This window comes from Equus quagga, chromosome 1 (genome assembly GCF_021613505.1).
Source record: "Equus quagga isolate Etosha38 chromosome 1, UCLA_HA_Equagga_1.0, whole genome shotgun sequence".
In the NCBI taxonomy this organism is placed as follows: Eukaryota; Metazoa; Chordata; class Mammalia; order Perissodactyla; family Equidae; genus Equus; species Equus quagga.
This window is the reverse complement of record NC_060267.1, coordinates 152,938,131-152,952,990: the sequence shown is the minus strand read 5'-3', so window position 1 is coordinate 152,952,990 and position 14,860 is coordinate 152,938,131. Positions and strand designations below refer to the sequence as shown.

The 14,860-nt window shown below is 36.7% G+C and overlaps 1 protein-coding gene across 13 annotated transcripts in view; it reads left to right on the top strand.

Annotated features, from left to right (window-relative positions):
- RBMS3 (RNA binding motif single stranded interacting protein 3) overlaps positions 1 to 14,860 on the top strand; it is a 1,258,536-nt gene that overhangs the window by 1,107,943 nt on the left and 135,733 nt on the right. For all 13 annotated transcript variants that reach the window (XM_046665635.1, XM_046665620.1, XM_046665611.1 and 10 more), the window contains one exon: positions 10,649 to 10,755. In XM_046665635.1, the coding sequence (XP_046521591.1) occupies positions 10,649 to 10,755 (107 nt within the window). The remainder of the gene's footprint in view (positions 1 to 10,648; positions 10,756 to 14,860) is intronic.

Below are 14,860 nucleotides of genomic sequence, written 5' to 3'. Positions count from 1 at the left end.
GTTCAACTGGATCAAAGCACAGTCTTGGCTTATTCAGTTGAGTGGATGCAGAAGGAGCAGTTACAGTGTGCTCTACTGTTGTCAAGCCATAGGACAGTTTGCAGGGTGTCTTCTACCCATCCCCTGCCCCCGCTGCCGCCAAAAAAGAGGCAAGCTTGCTAAAATTGTGTGTGTGCGCGCGTAATCTACTATGTTCCAGGAGCTACGTTATGCTTTCAGAATACAAAGATGAATTATGCAGAGATCCTACCCTCAGGAGGCTTTTGAATTAGAAGAGAAAGACTTAGAAACATGAGTGAGCTGAGGTGTTTTATATATGCCAAGTTAGATGTCTACATGGTAGAAACATGAAGGAAGAGATTGGGATTGACTTGTGATTTTTTTCTATTGCTTGGTTAATGTCTGTTTTGCTATCAGAAAGAAAATTCTTTAAGGGCTAGGACTGTGTCCATTTTATTCACTGCTTAAATTTTCCATGGATAGCACAATACCTGGTATATAGCACTGTGTTTCAAATTAATTTTGGATGAATTTCAGGCAAGTGTGAATGAATAAATTGAATGAATAGATTAAAAATTAATTAATTTTAGGTTCTGTCTATGAGAACTTGGGGGATGGGAAAAGAAGTCAGGAAAGATTTTGTGACAGTGATTAAGTGGGAAAAGAGGAAAGCCAGTCCAGACAGAGGAGCAGCATAAGCAAATCTAGGAAGCTGTGAAAGGTCTCTATCCCTTTCGAGTAGTCCTGTAAGTGGAAATGGAGAGGTGTATATTTAGGTCCTGCTGTTGAATGGTGTTTTGTGCTAAAGAGCTTGGATTTTATACTGTAGGTGAACATGTGGGGGATTAACGTGATAGATTTGCATTTTAGGAAAATCTACAGGCAGTTGGAATCCATATAAAGTACGTTTAATGTTCAGTCCCAATGGAAGAATTCGTACCTGTTTAGGACAGTTACTCAACCTTCCCCTGAGGTAGTCTAGCCCTAAGCTGTTTTATCCCTTTGTTTCTAAAGCGAAAACAAATGGATATTCTGTTTTAGAGCCATTTGTATGCATTGTTTTTACACTAAACTCCTCCACAGGTGGGACTGCCACGTTATTTATTTATTTTTTTTATGACTCCTTAGGTTGATTTATCCAGAGATGTTTGCAGCACACATGCTCCTTAACGTCTCTTGAAAAACTCAGTTTCTAGTATCTGGGTTAAATTTATTTAGTATCGATTAGTAAGTGATTCAGACTGCTTGAAAGCACTCTTCAAAACTGTCACAATTTCAATACCTTGGCTCTTGAATTAGGAAAAGCTCAGTCCCAAGCCGTTGCCCCTGTAAATCCTTCACTCACTGAAGGTGAGGTTCTCGCCCCAGCTGATGCCTCTAGCCTTGTTAACTGATAGCTACAGTGTAACATGCAGCTGTCATTTGAAACTGGAATTATATTTATTTCTACTAACTCAGTTCACTGCATTTTGGGAATTCTTTCAGCCTCTAGCGCAGGAAATATATGCTTAGAAACAGCATGTGGGAAATTGAGCTCTGTTTTCTTGACCTGAGTTTGAGCTCAGTTTGGGGGTGCCTATGTGTTTGCTTCCTTGGTGGAGGATTGTTAAGTGGATACTGGGAAGAAAACTGATGTTTTTCATTATAAAATTCATCCCTACCTTTCCCTCTCCATTTGTTCCTTCCTAGGGCAGTTAACATGAGTTTTGCATGAAATTAGAGCCACACCTGGGATTATGACTTGGAATTCTTTCTTGTTTTTTTTCTTTTCAAGTAGGCTGGCTAGTTAGATTTAAATATGGAAATGATGGGACTTTATGCTCTCTTAGAAGAGGAAAATGTTGTGCCCTCACTCTTCAATCCTTTAAGATTTCATTTTAGGAAGTTATTTTCTCTGTCTGCATTTATTTTATAATTTGATCAACAGATAATGAAATGTGTATTACCCCCAGCCACTTGCTAGGCTACTGGGGTGATGCTAGGCAAAGGTGAATAGGACCCAGCTCCTGACTTTAGTCAAATCAAATCCTCGTAATAGTGGAGGAGAACATGGAAAAACATTATGGAAATTTAATGAGATTTAGTTGGTCCCCTATTGATGGACATTTATAAATTATGATACATGATAATTATGCTCCAATACTGAGCAGCATTTCAAAAGGGTGATATGTGCTAATATGGAAAGGTCTTCATATATAATTAATATGAAAAAACAACAAAACCAACCTGCTGAGCAACAGTGCCCCCTTTGGAATTAAAAAAAAGAGAAAGAACTAGATAGGCAGGTTAGTAGATATATATTTATGCATTTTCCTGGAAGGAATTATAAGAAAGGGGGGCAGGAGTTAAGAAGAGGTCTTGTACTTTTTATTTTTAACCTTTGTATCCTTTAAATTTACTAACTTTATACATGTCCTTTTTCCATTTATGTATTTATTCATTTTTAATATCAAAGGCATATCTACACTCTAAGATTATAGCTGTATTTTTTTCTTCTTTGTACCTCTTCCTAATAAAAAGTGCCATGTTACACAGAGTGTAATCTATAAATATTACGTACGGTATGCAAAGATGTCTACCAGAGGCAAGTACAGCACCGTGAAATATGGAGGAGGGAGGAATGAGGCAAGACCAGATAATGGTCCATCTTGGTCAATAAGTAATATCCTTTTATTTTTAATGACTTCATGTTAGATACCTTTTTCTTGATGTTTTGCGTTTGCCACATGAGGTTCCCCACTCTGTAGTTAGATATGTAAGTTAGAGTTAAGTCAACTGATGCTTCTTAGAAGTGCTGGTACTTTCCACTTTCTTGGTGTCAAAACACTGTCACAGGTAGTGTTTCAGTCATATTCCCTATAAAATGAACTCAATTTAACCTTCAGCACGTACTTTGTGTCCGATCTACTTGAAACATTAACTTTTTCATTATATTATTCCCCTTATGTGGCTTTTCTTCTAAAAATAATCTTTTCCTACATAAAAAGAATTATCAGAGAATTGCTACAAATAAAAAAATGATGATATTTTAATACTTAAAACAGAGAGGTAAGCTTGAGATAATTACTTAGGCCATAACATGATTTATCAAAAAGTGATTTTCTCTGTCTCGTTTCTAGGCAAACAGCTGTTCTCTGCTTTTATTATCACTGTGGGGCATTTTCCTTTCCTGTAAGGCCATTTCCCGTAGGAGAGAATTATATTTGAAACTAAGTATAAGCATTAATCCATTACCGAGGGATAAAATTGGGACTGTACATGCAAATTATACTTTCTTTGAAGTCTCTTATTAACTTTTTATTTATTTTGCACTTTTTGGGTTTATCTTCTTTTGCTCATTTTGGCTTAAATGATAGGGGTAAACATGTGTCTGACACTTATAAATATAACCCCAGTAATTTGTTTATTCTGTTAAACCAAACTGTTATTAGAGTGGCCATGTGAATCATCTTGGAAGGTCTCATTGGTTGCTTAGTTTTTGAGTTCTAATTGCAACCTGTTGTAGAGTAGCATTGTAATCATATGTTAATGAATAGTCAGGTGTTTTGCTCCATCCCCAAATTATGAAGTCAATCTCAAGAACTGCTTAAAATTCATTTCCTTTTACCTTTGATGGTAAGGAAGGTAGAAAGCAAGCAGTCAGAGAGAGCATCCAGAGAACACAGTTCTGGGCATGACTTTGCCACTGGCTGTGAAAAATTAGCTGGCAATTCCTTAAACTTTCATTTTCTTTATTGATAAAATAAAAAGTTTGAATTGAATAAATTTTAGGGTATGACAGACAGAGGCTATATGCCTTCCAGGATGGAAGTTTATTACAGCTAAGAATTACCCAGATCACTACACCTCACGTCATCTATTATGGTATAGAGAACATAATTAAATGGTAAACAGGATGCTAGGGGCTGAAAAGAGATGTAACCAAATAATCTACCTTGCCATATGCAAAAGGCTTTCTAACTGCAAAGATAATAATTCTGTGTGGTAAACTTAAAGGAATTTTTTCCGTGTAAATTGTGGTTTAACTTTGGGACGTGCTAGCTGCACATCTAGAAATATATCTATATTCATATATACACGTACACACATATGCATATATGCACAAGAAGTCTCTCATGTATAGAACAAATGTGAGAGAGAAAGTGAACATTTTTTAACAAATCATTTGCAGACAAATCAGAGGACTTTGTCTGCAAAACTTTCCTGGATATAACAAAAACTAGTATTGTGGAATAAGTTGGGGAAAAATAAGAGCGTGGCTTCCAACATACAGTTAGCAAGAAATACACTTATACCTATCGTTTTTACATTATTATTCTTTGTTGCAAATCAGTATAGACTACTCCTGTCTACATATAGAAGGAAACAAGGGATGCTGGTCAGGTGTAAGGCAGCAGAAAGCTTAAGGACTGTGGAACACTGGAGCAAATGCTGAAAAGAGTTCACATTCGTCGTTGTAAGGCTACCAGTTTTTAACTTCAGGTCTATATGGTCCCAGGTGTTCTAAAAGTATTTCAGCTAAATCTTATCATTGCATCCATCTCATTCATTCTTACTTAGATTCAGCAAACATTGGATGAAAGCCTGTTTTTAGCTAAACTAAATAACGCTGGGTATCAACCTTCATGTGCTCATTCTTGAACTGGCAGTTGGCCCAGGGGGAGCCATGCAAGTGAACTGTGATGTTTCACAACTCTGTGTAGTCTTGGACGTGATTTCTAAGCTAGAGGATATTCTATGACTATAGTGCTAAAAGTCGACATCCATTTTATGGTCCCAAAATACCTATCCATATTTCTATTATAGCATCCATTGCAATCTATTAGATTTTCCTTTTGTTTGTCTTTCTCCCTCTAGACTGAGCACTTTGCCAGGTGCAAAGTCTGGAGTAGTGCAGCATATATCATATACTGAAGAGATTTGAAGGTTTTTAAAAAACGAATGAATGTGTGAAAAATATTTCTGAGTTTGATTAGCATCCTTCAATTTGTATTGTTTTTGAATCCATTAGTGTGAAGAGCTTTTTCATCTGCAAGTCACGCAGAATATCATAGGAATAGTTTTGGGGTTTTTTGAATTTGTTTTGTTTTTTTAGTTGAAAACTAATTTATGTCCACACATTAAAAAACAACTAAAAGATAGTTCCTAGGTCAAAATTCTGTCATATTTTATCTCAGTTCTTGAAATTCTCTCTTGTTTAACTCCTTTCTCTCATCCCTCCACTCTTACTCTGAGATTTTATAAGCTCACCTCTAATAAACTGCTTCTCTGGTCACAGCAGGAATTACGCTATTGATATATATTAGCTAAAATATGTGTCAATATCTACTTGTTGAATATGATGTTAGAGAACATTCTTAGTGGATCATAAAACTGAAGGTGTGTTGTTTTAAACATAAAATCAAAATAAAATTGTTTACATTAATCTGCTAAGCCAAATATTCGTTGTTGTTTTGTTTGCTTAAAACAGCAAATCCTGTAAGCCATTAGATTATCTTATCAGTTTATGCATTGAATGTTTCATGTTTAATACAAAGTTTGGAAGACTAGAAATACTCCACGAAGCAAGCAAACAGTAATTACTCCTTCATAATTACCATGCAACTTTATTGCCATGCATTGTTATAATTATATTTTAAATACTCCCCATTTGCATGATAGACCATAATGTCTTCTAGCACATTACAATCTGTGGCTTATAGCTGCATCTCACTTCCACAAAGGCCTATTCTTCATTTAGTCTCTATTTTAACTACTGTTAAAAGAGACTAAACAAAATTAATTGGCACCATAATACTGCAATAAGGAAATTGTAGACAATATAATATTTCTGTGCTACTGAAATCATCTCATTATTCAGAGGACTCATGTTTAACATCTGAGATGTATTTCTCCTTCAGTGAAGGAGCCAGTCATGATCAAACCAGTGCTTCTCAAACTTGAGTGTGCACAGGAGTCACCTGAGGGTCTGGCTCAAATGCAGATTTTGATTCCATACGTCTGGGGAAGGGCCCAAGAGTCTGCATTTCTAATCAGCTCCCAGGTGCTGATATCATTGCTGCTGGTCCTTGGACCACACTTTGAGTAGCATCACTTTCAAATATTTCGTATACCTATGCCCAAAATGCTGTTAACAGTATGCGTGTGCACATGCACACGCACACACACTCACAGCACACACACATGTAAACCCTGACCTCTGCTATAGTCACTTTTCACCATCAAGCCTGGAAATTGCTACTATCAAAGGACTTAACACAAACAGAAACAGCATTCAACCTATCGAACTCTGCTAAGAAAACACTAGGTAATTTCCCTCTAAAGTGAGATGAGGTCAAGTCAGAGCTTCTCAAAGAATGTGACATTTGAGCTACATTTTGAAGATAGATTAGGAGTTTGCTAGATGCTGTTTGTGTGGGGAAGCTGGGATAGGCATTTAGAAGAGGGGACTGTTAAGCACGTGGGGTGGGAGGAGAGTGATGAAAGGTAAGAATAAGGAGTCAACTCTTTTCTGATCAAGGAGTTTGGATGTTATCTTGCAGGTATTTAGAAATCACCTAAGAACTAAAAGATTAAATAAATCTTAATTCACCTAATTTACTAATATTTTCTCTTCCATTCTCAATGAAATATTCCCCGTTGGGAAACCAACAATCGGAATTACACTCCCGGAATTCAAGAATAATATTATGGATATTCCATCTTTTTTTAATAACATATTTGACATTTTGTTTCTAGGGGTTTACTTTTTTAATTCATTTAGTAAAACGTTGTAGCCCTATCTGCTTTCCCATCATAATCATCTTCAAATTAATAAAGTAGCAGCGCATGTTTCAACCTACCAATGTTGATAGATATAAGTAAGGCATTCTTGGCATCCACGGTGTAACAATTTATGAAGCGCCTCAAATGTCCAGTGGCTAAGATTTGAGGCCTCTAAGACCCTGTAAAACACAAGTCACAAAGACGTCTCAGTTAAAAGTTTAAAAAGTCTCAGTCTATGACTTTTTACATTTCCCTTAGTGTTAAAAACATTTTTTTGAAAGTTCTCTTTTCAATGATGGAAAACTTCAGTGTAGGTTCTCATAGTCTATCTATATTTGATCCTTGGCAAGTTAGAATATTGTTATTTGTTAAGATTTGTTTCAAGAATGCTTCTACAAAATATTTTTATGCCAGTGGGTAGACAAATCGTTAGGTTAGTGATTTGTTCGGGGCCTTTTCTGGCCATTGCTGCCCCCTAATTCTAGAGCTTCAAAGGTTTCTCAAAAAAGGTTTTTAAATACGTATGTGTGTATGTGTGTGTGTATGCATATATATCACATATGTCAATTCCCTAGTTTAAATAAATGTACAGTATTTATACATATTACATACTTAAAACATATGTATTTAAACAAGAGAATTGGGAAAGCTCTGCCTTTTTAGATATGTAATTAGAGGTATATAATTGTTTTAACAAAGGCAGACTAAAGATAGAGATTACCTCTTTCAACCAAGAAAGAGTTCTGGGAACTTGGCTCTAGAAAAGTTTTTAACATTTGAACATGGGACCTGGAGGAGGAAATCCCCAATAAAATCTGTTGCTGTGTGGATGACACAATCCTTTTCTTAGTAGTAAAATACAGCTTTAATGGATTTAAACTGCCAATAGATCTCTTGCAACTGAGCGACCAAAAAAATAATAGTAATAATTTTTTTTCAAGCCAGAAAAAGGAACAGGGAGCATTCTTTGGAGGCAATTCCGTATTAACACACATGGCCTGCATCATATTTACGGCATGATGGAAGCCAGAGTTTGGTGATGACTCAGAAGGCTAACCTGGGCTGTCACGGGCAGATGGTCCAATGACAAGCTGTAGTCAGCAAGAACCATTTTGAAAATACAGATCCTCCCCATGAGCAGATATTCTTTTTGTCGTTCTTGGAGTTTAGTCGAAAGTTCTGCAGCCAAACCACCATGGAGTTAAAATGGAACAGAGCTGATGAAAATTAAGCCGTGTTGATTGAACAATCTGACTCTGATAGGTGATCAGGTTTCACAGCTGGTAGCTGGCCAGTGGCTAATAGAGATGCTCAGCAATAATGGTAGCTGTAGCTAACAAGGATTTAATATTTATTTATGTACCATACACTGTTTTAAGCCTTTTCCGTGCATTAATTTATTTAATCTTCACAACAGCTCTCTGAGGTAGACAACATTATTATTCTTATCTTATACATAAGAAAAATGAATTACAGAAATGTTAAAAAGAAAAAAGTGTCCAGTGTCTTGTAGCTAATGAGTCAGGGAGCCAGACCTCAAACCCAGGAAGCAGACTGCTACCCCTAACAATTAAATGCACCCAAAGTAGTGTATGTTAAAGCTTATAAAAACATGAACAATCTAAAGAGAAGTCATTATCAGATCCTAGACCATTAGAACTGGTATACTATGTACCCTAAAAGAATCAGTTTTAGGAAACAATAAAGCGTATACTGCTTTAGACAGTAGAAATTATGACTCATGAAGGCCATTATTCAAAGAAGCATAAAGGGTAAATTCTACAATTCTTTACAGCAGAAAATTTAAGGTATTTCTAGATTTGTTTGCCTTTTATGAGAAATTTGTACTATTGCCAGTGATAGACTCACATGTTAGCATGACCATCCCATTGGAACGGATGGATGTACCTTGAATCTTTAAAATGGCAAGAGAGAAAATACCGTATAGTGGAAAATAATTTTGTATATAGAAATTTATACTACTGAAGTCTCACAGGACATTTTCTTGTGCATAGAGTTTTGGGGTCCAGTGATTATATCTACCCTGTGGTGTTTCATTTGGAGAAAGAATTTAGCCTCCTTCTAATTTGATGGCAGCAACTATCTGCAGACATCTCATGATTCAGCCTGTCCCTTCTGTGATTCTTGTGGCTTCACCCAAGTCAGAGGCTCATAAGAGTAGACAGTTGAAAAGCACTTGTGCTCAGTGAGGCAGTGATATTTGTTGCGTGCCCTCCATATACAGAGTGGTGTACTAATCATCCAGATTAGTAAATGCAAGCAACCTAGCTGGGAGTGGGAATGGAGAGAAATGGCTGTTGGGGAAAATGGTATCAGTTATCTATTAAGACAATAATGCTGCATATCAATTACAAAATCTTAGTGGCATGAAATGGTAAAGATTTCTTTAGCTCACACATCTGTAGGATGGTGTTGACCAATCTCACCTGTGGTCAACTGCATGTTATCTATGTTCCCCTGCTGATCTTAGGCGAGCTCACTGACATGTCTGAGTGGTGACTGGCCATTGGATGATCTAGTTTGGCCTTTGCTAGGAGGGTAGGGATTACTCATCTACATTTGTATCTAATCCTCCAGCAGGCTAGGCTGTGCATATTCACATAGCCATGCAGAGAAACAAAAGAAGCAAGCCTCAATGCTTAAAACCACTTCAAGCTTCTGCTTATGTTTCATTTGCTAACTTCTCACTGGCCAAAGCAATTCACATGGGATCAGTTCAAGAGTCAGAGTGAGGGGGCGCAAGAATACTATATGGCAAAAGGCAAGGATCCAGGGATGGGTAAAGAATTAGGACCATTAATACAATTAATCTTTAGCACAACACACTTTTGCAGGGGGTCATGGGAGGAGGGAGTTCGTTTTGGTTTTCAGATTATAAATTTACAAATTAATATTTGGTTTATTCAAGCAAACTAACAAAAAACCCTCCCAGACATGTTAATGCATTGATCAAGTTCATTACACCAAAAACAAGTTTGTTTTTATTCATTCATTTTTAACTATGTTTGTGATAATGACAAGTACCAATTTTCCCAGTCAAGTCTGGATGTGGAAGGGGCATCAATTCTCAAAGAATAATTTTTGCCCTGTTGTATTTTAAAAGATTGTCATTTTGCAATGTCATTGTTGGAAAAGGAGTTCTGTCATATTTTAGCTTTGATCACTTTCTCTTAGGAAATAAATTTACTTAAGTCACCCAGGACCACCACGTTTCTCCCAAGTCCATGATTCATTTGTTAGGGCCATGTCCTTTGCCTATAGTTTATCAAGTGAGTTCACTTAATATTCAAAAAATTACTCTCCCTGACATTCTGGCTAGATTTTACCAGAAAATTAGAGTGAAAGGGATTGGATGGACAATCAACTTCTAGCCTTTTTGAAATTCAGAGGATTAATGAGAATATAAAGCTAATTTGGCGGCAATTAGCAAAATAGCTCCCTTTTTAGAAAGAAGCTCCTAAGTATCTATTTCCGAAATAGAATCCTACAGTTTCTACAGTGAAAATATAGTTGCTTTGAGGGAGAAATATTTATCCACAAATACTGGCTACAATTTTGTTTCTAACATAGCTGGGAGGGGTCAACACTTGACTCTTTACTTCTGAGGCAAATTCACATTGTGCTTCAACTGATTATTTTTTCAACAATATTTGTTATATTCTTTTATGATCTGCCAGGACCTTTTTGAAGCCCAGTTAGTTAGAACAGCGGCCAACAGAGTTGAGACTAAAAGGGGTCCAAATATCTCTCAGAAGCAAAACTACTTCAAAAGATATGCATTACAAAGCACTACTGTGACTCAAATAATCACTTATTTTTAAGGGAGATTTGCTAATGTAGAATTGGTTTCTTGTCTTCCCAGCCCCTAGTGAGCCTTTACTGTGCAAATTCGCTGATGGAGGACAAAAGAAGCGACAGAATCAAAGCAAATACACCCAGAATGGAAGGCCTTGGCCCAGGGAAGGAGAGGTGAGTCCTGACTGACTTTTGCTCAGAAATTTGGCAGCAGACATCCCTCTGAAGGGCAGCAAGGCAGACATTTGGGGCCATGATGAAATCAGGTCCTGTGGAAAACCAAATGGCTTCAAAGGGGGCAAATGCGCAGGCCTCTATTAATGTGCTGAAGATAAAATTACTTGAGGAGGATTATAGGACTCCAAAATGGACCTCAGTTCTGCACTACCATAAGTCTCCTGTCCTTCACCAAACTTGAACCTGATGGGCACTCCAGACTCATCCACAAAGAATTGACCTGTAGTTGTATAATAGTTAAAAAGTGAGGATATAATTACTTAAGAAAATATTTTAAGTGGACTCAATAGTGAGAGTTGAACATTTGTGTTAAAACAAAAATTTAGATTTATTTCATTCTACCATTGAGATCCTCCACTTGTACACTTGTGTGTATTTATGCATGTGCTCATATGTTCACAAATGTGTTGATGTGTGTTTATATATGTATGTATCAATCTAAAATATGATATTTTCTGTTGGTCAAGAAGGAGAAAAAAAGTTGATCCACACAAGATTTTGCTTTTCTCAAAAAGGAGAAGAGCATGTAGCAGTTAATTATCCATTTACCCTCCTAACACAAAACGGTAGAATCCAGTGCCACTAGGGAATGGATTCCTTTTGGTTATTTTTGTTGTAAGAAGACAAGGAAAAGGTGTCTGGGCTTCTAAGAGGTCTTTTCATTCTTTGTGAAATGGAATGGAGTTGTTTGAATGACTTGAATAAATGCCATTTTGTACCAAGGCCATAATTTCAACAGAATAGCCTTATTTAGTATTTCTATTCAAAGCACCTACTTCCTCCATTTATCATTTAAGAGGCATCCTACTTGATGCAGGATTTTACATTTTCAACACTGAGAGAACAGTTGTAGGGAAAGAAAGGAGGCTGGAATTTTTCTCAGCAAAATCTTTAGCCATTTTTCAGTTTTTAAGACTGTCGCTTGTTTTGAGTATTTCCATGCAGGTCTCAAAATCCCTGTTAAAGTGTATAGTTATGCTCAAGTACTGTATAATCTATAACTCATTACCTTAAGAAGTAAAGAAGAGAATCACCATTGAGTGCTGGAAGATAATTAAAAAAGGCAAGAGTTTCAATAGTCTCAACTCTAGAAAGGCATTTTATGCTATGTTCAAAAAAAGAGGTGAGGAGGGAATGACCGGTGCTTTTTTAGCACACAGTTTGTTGATCAGCAGGTAGCCCCACTGCCCCCAGAAGACAGCTGATTTCTGATAGCACTCATTATCACCTTGGTCCCATACCAAACATCCGTAGTCTATAAAAACTCTGTTTATCTTTTAAAATTTGGTTGGTCAAATGCCTACTGATTAGCGACCTTTCTGGATCACAGACCATAACCCAAAAGCCTCAACACTCAATTAGGTAACTTAGCACTAATGGCTGAAACTTAGTTCCTGTCTCCTTAAGAATCTGTATTATTACATTCACAATATAGAAGCCATCTCCAGCAGGAGAGCTCACCTGAGTCTACGTTTCTTAGAAACCAAACCAATAAACATAAAAGAAATGTAGAGTTAGAGCTGCCTGCTACTGCATACAGAATCCAGGGCTTTGGGTTTAGAGGCATGGTGAAGACCTTGTGTACCGCTGGCAGGGAAGCATATGGAGTCAAGTTTAGCACCCAGAGCATCTTATAATTTAAATGTAGGTTTTAAAGGTATATTTCTAATCTTTGTTTTCAAAAGTTGCTTGTTAAGAGCTGTAGATTTTCCTGTTGAACTGTGAAAATCAAGGAACATTGATTGAAGGAACATTGATAAATTTATCTGTCTTAAATAATAATAAAAATATATTCCAAGTATATAGGTACATTCTGAGGAAAGAAATCAGGAAAGGAAATGGCATGCAGTAAAAATATGCTTAGCAAATATCTTGGTTTTGAGATGAGCATGTTAATTTTCATACCTGGATTGTGATCTTAGAAGTAGACATACCAAGAATGTTGGATAACTGCGTGTACCCATCATTATATATATGTTTGTTTTTTTTTTTGAGGAAGATTAGCCCTGAGTTAACATCTGCTGCCAATCCTCCTCTTTTTGCTGAGGAAGACTGGCCCTGAACTAACATCCGTGCCCATCTTCCTCTGCTTTATATATGGGATTCCTGCCACAGCATGGCTTGCCAAGCGGTGCCATTTCTGTACCCGGGATGCAAACCGGAAAACCCTGGGCCACCAAAGCAGAACATACGAACTTAACCGCTGTACCACTGGGCCGGCCTCGATTATATATTTTTTACTTCTATTTCGCCTTGCATTTTACTTGCTAGAGTAAGTTAAAGTATATTAGTATGATTGATGAAGTATGACATCATACAAATTAATACTAAATAAGCCATATTTAACTAATTTTTATATACCAGTAAATTCTAATTACTGTATTTTGTTGATTCTAAGACACCATTTTTGTCGTTGTTGTTTTTCACATTTTAACACTTCTGAAATTGGTTCTTCTCCTCTGATCACTGGCATTATTACAACACAATTTGCATTTGCTCCTGTTAGTCACCTGGGGGCAGTACCTGCATTCTCTGCTTAAAGTCATTGACCACGCTGATGGCAGGAATTGACATTCTAACCAAAGCAAGGACTGTGGGTCAGATTCTTAGAGAGATTGTTTTTGGGTCCCTTTTCTTTATCCAATGTCAAGATCAAGAAATGCAGTTTTCTGTGAAGTCCGTTTCTGACGGGTAGTTTAGCTTCTCTTTTGCCTCTACGCCAATGGTGTAGCCCTTTAGCAGCACAGCTTTATCAGGTCGTTTTGAGTTTTATTCTCATTTGCTTGTTTGTTTTGTTATACAAAATAATCATACACCTTTCATTTGTTGTTCCCTTAAAATGAAAGATCATAATGTAGATCTGATGCTTCAGAATTTGAGATAATAGCGTAGATCGTGGCTAATGTTTATTTTTCCTCTTTCTTGAAAATCAGGTAAAAAGTGATAATGTGAAAAAGATTTCTGATGAAATGCTTAAGATACAAAACAAGTGGATTGCAAGCATCTTAGAAGTACCTTCAACATGACAATTGATAGGCCAATTAAAATTTTAATTTATTATGTAAAGCTGTTTTTTTCTGGGTGACCTTTTGATAACAGTTCTTTTAGCATAGTTTGGTGAAATGCATTTCTTTACAAAAAATCTAAGGCTGAAAACTTTATACACAGAAATAAGTGTAAATTAACGTTTTGAAATATAAGTATATGCTGGTAGAAATGTTTTTGCGTAAGTGAAAAGCACAGGGATATTTTAAAGTTATTAACTAATCTTTCAAGTAACGACTGAAACTCTGAGCAGAATGATCAGGAATTGAGGCTGTTAGGCCTCTCTTTCTGGGTGTTCTACAGGTCTTATCATTTTATTTCTTAATGCAGCAGTTCTCAAACACTTTGGTCTCAGGATCCCTTTATACTCTTAACAGTTATTATTTATTAGATTGTTAAAAAAAATAAACCCATCACATGTTAACAAAAGTGATTTATTTTTGTGGAAAATATATTTTTCAAAGAAAAGACAATTTTTTTCTTGAGAAGAATGGCCCTGTTTTACATTTTTGCAAATCACTTTTAATGTCTGGCTTTGTAAAAGATAACCAAATTTGCATATCTTCTTCAGCATTCAACCTATTGCAGTATGCTCTTTGGTTTAAGTATATGAAGAAAATTAGCTTAACATAGATATGTCATTGAAAAAGGGAGGACCCATGGATCTCCTAAAAGGACCTCAGGAACCCTTAGGTGTCGTTAGACCACACTTTGAGAACCACTGTCCTAGAAAATCTCAAGCCAACGACAGGGCTGATATTCAACTTCTGTAAACCGGAAGAGCCATGCAACTTGTTAAAATATTAAAATGCATCTGAATTATTTGGTAAATAGCCACTGCCCCTTCTACCCTGCTGCCTCCTCCAGGACCTCTCCAGGAAGATGGGGGTGCTGCCTGGCACAGCAGGACTTCCCCAGGATCCTACTTGTGTATTTACATTCTGATTGGCCAGAACTTATGCCGTAGTGGTGTGAAATGTTTTTAATGTCACCCCAT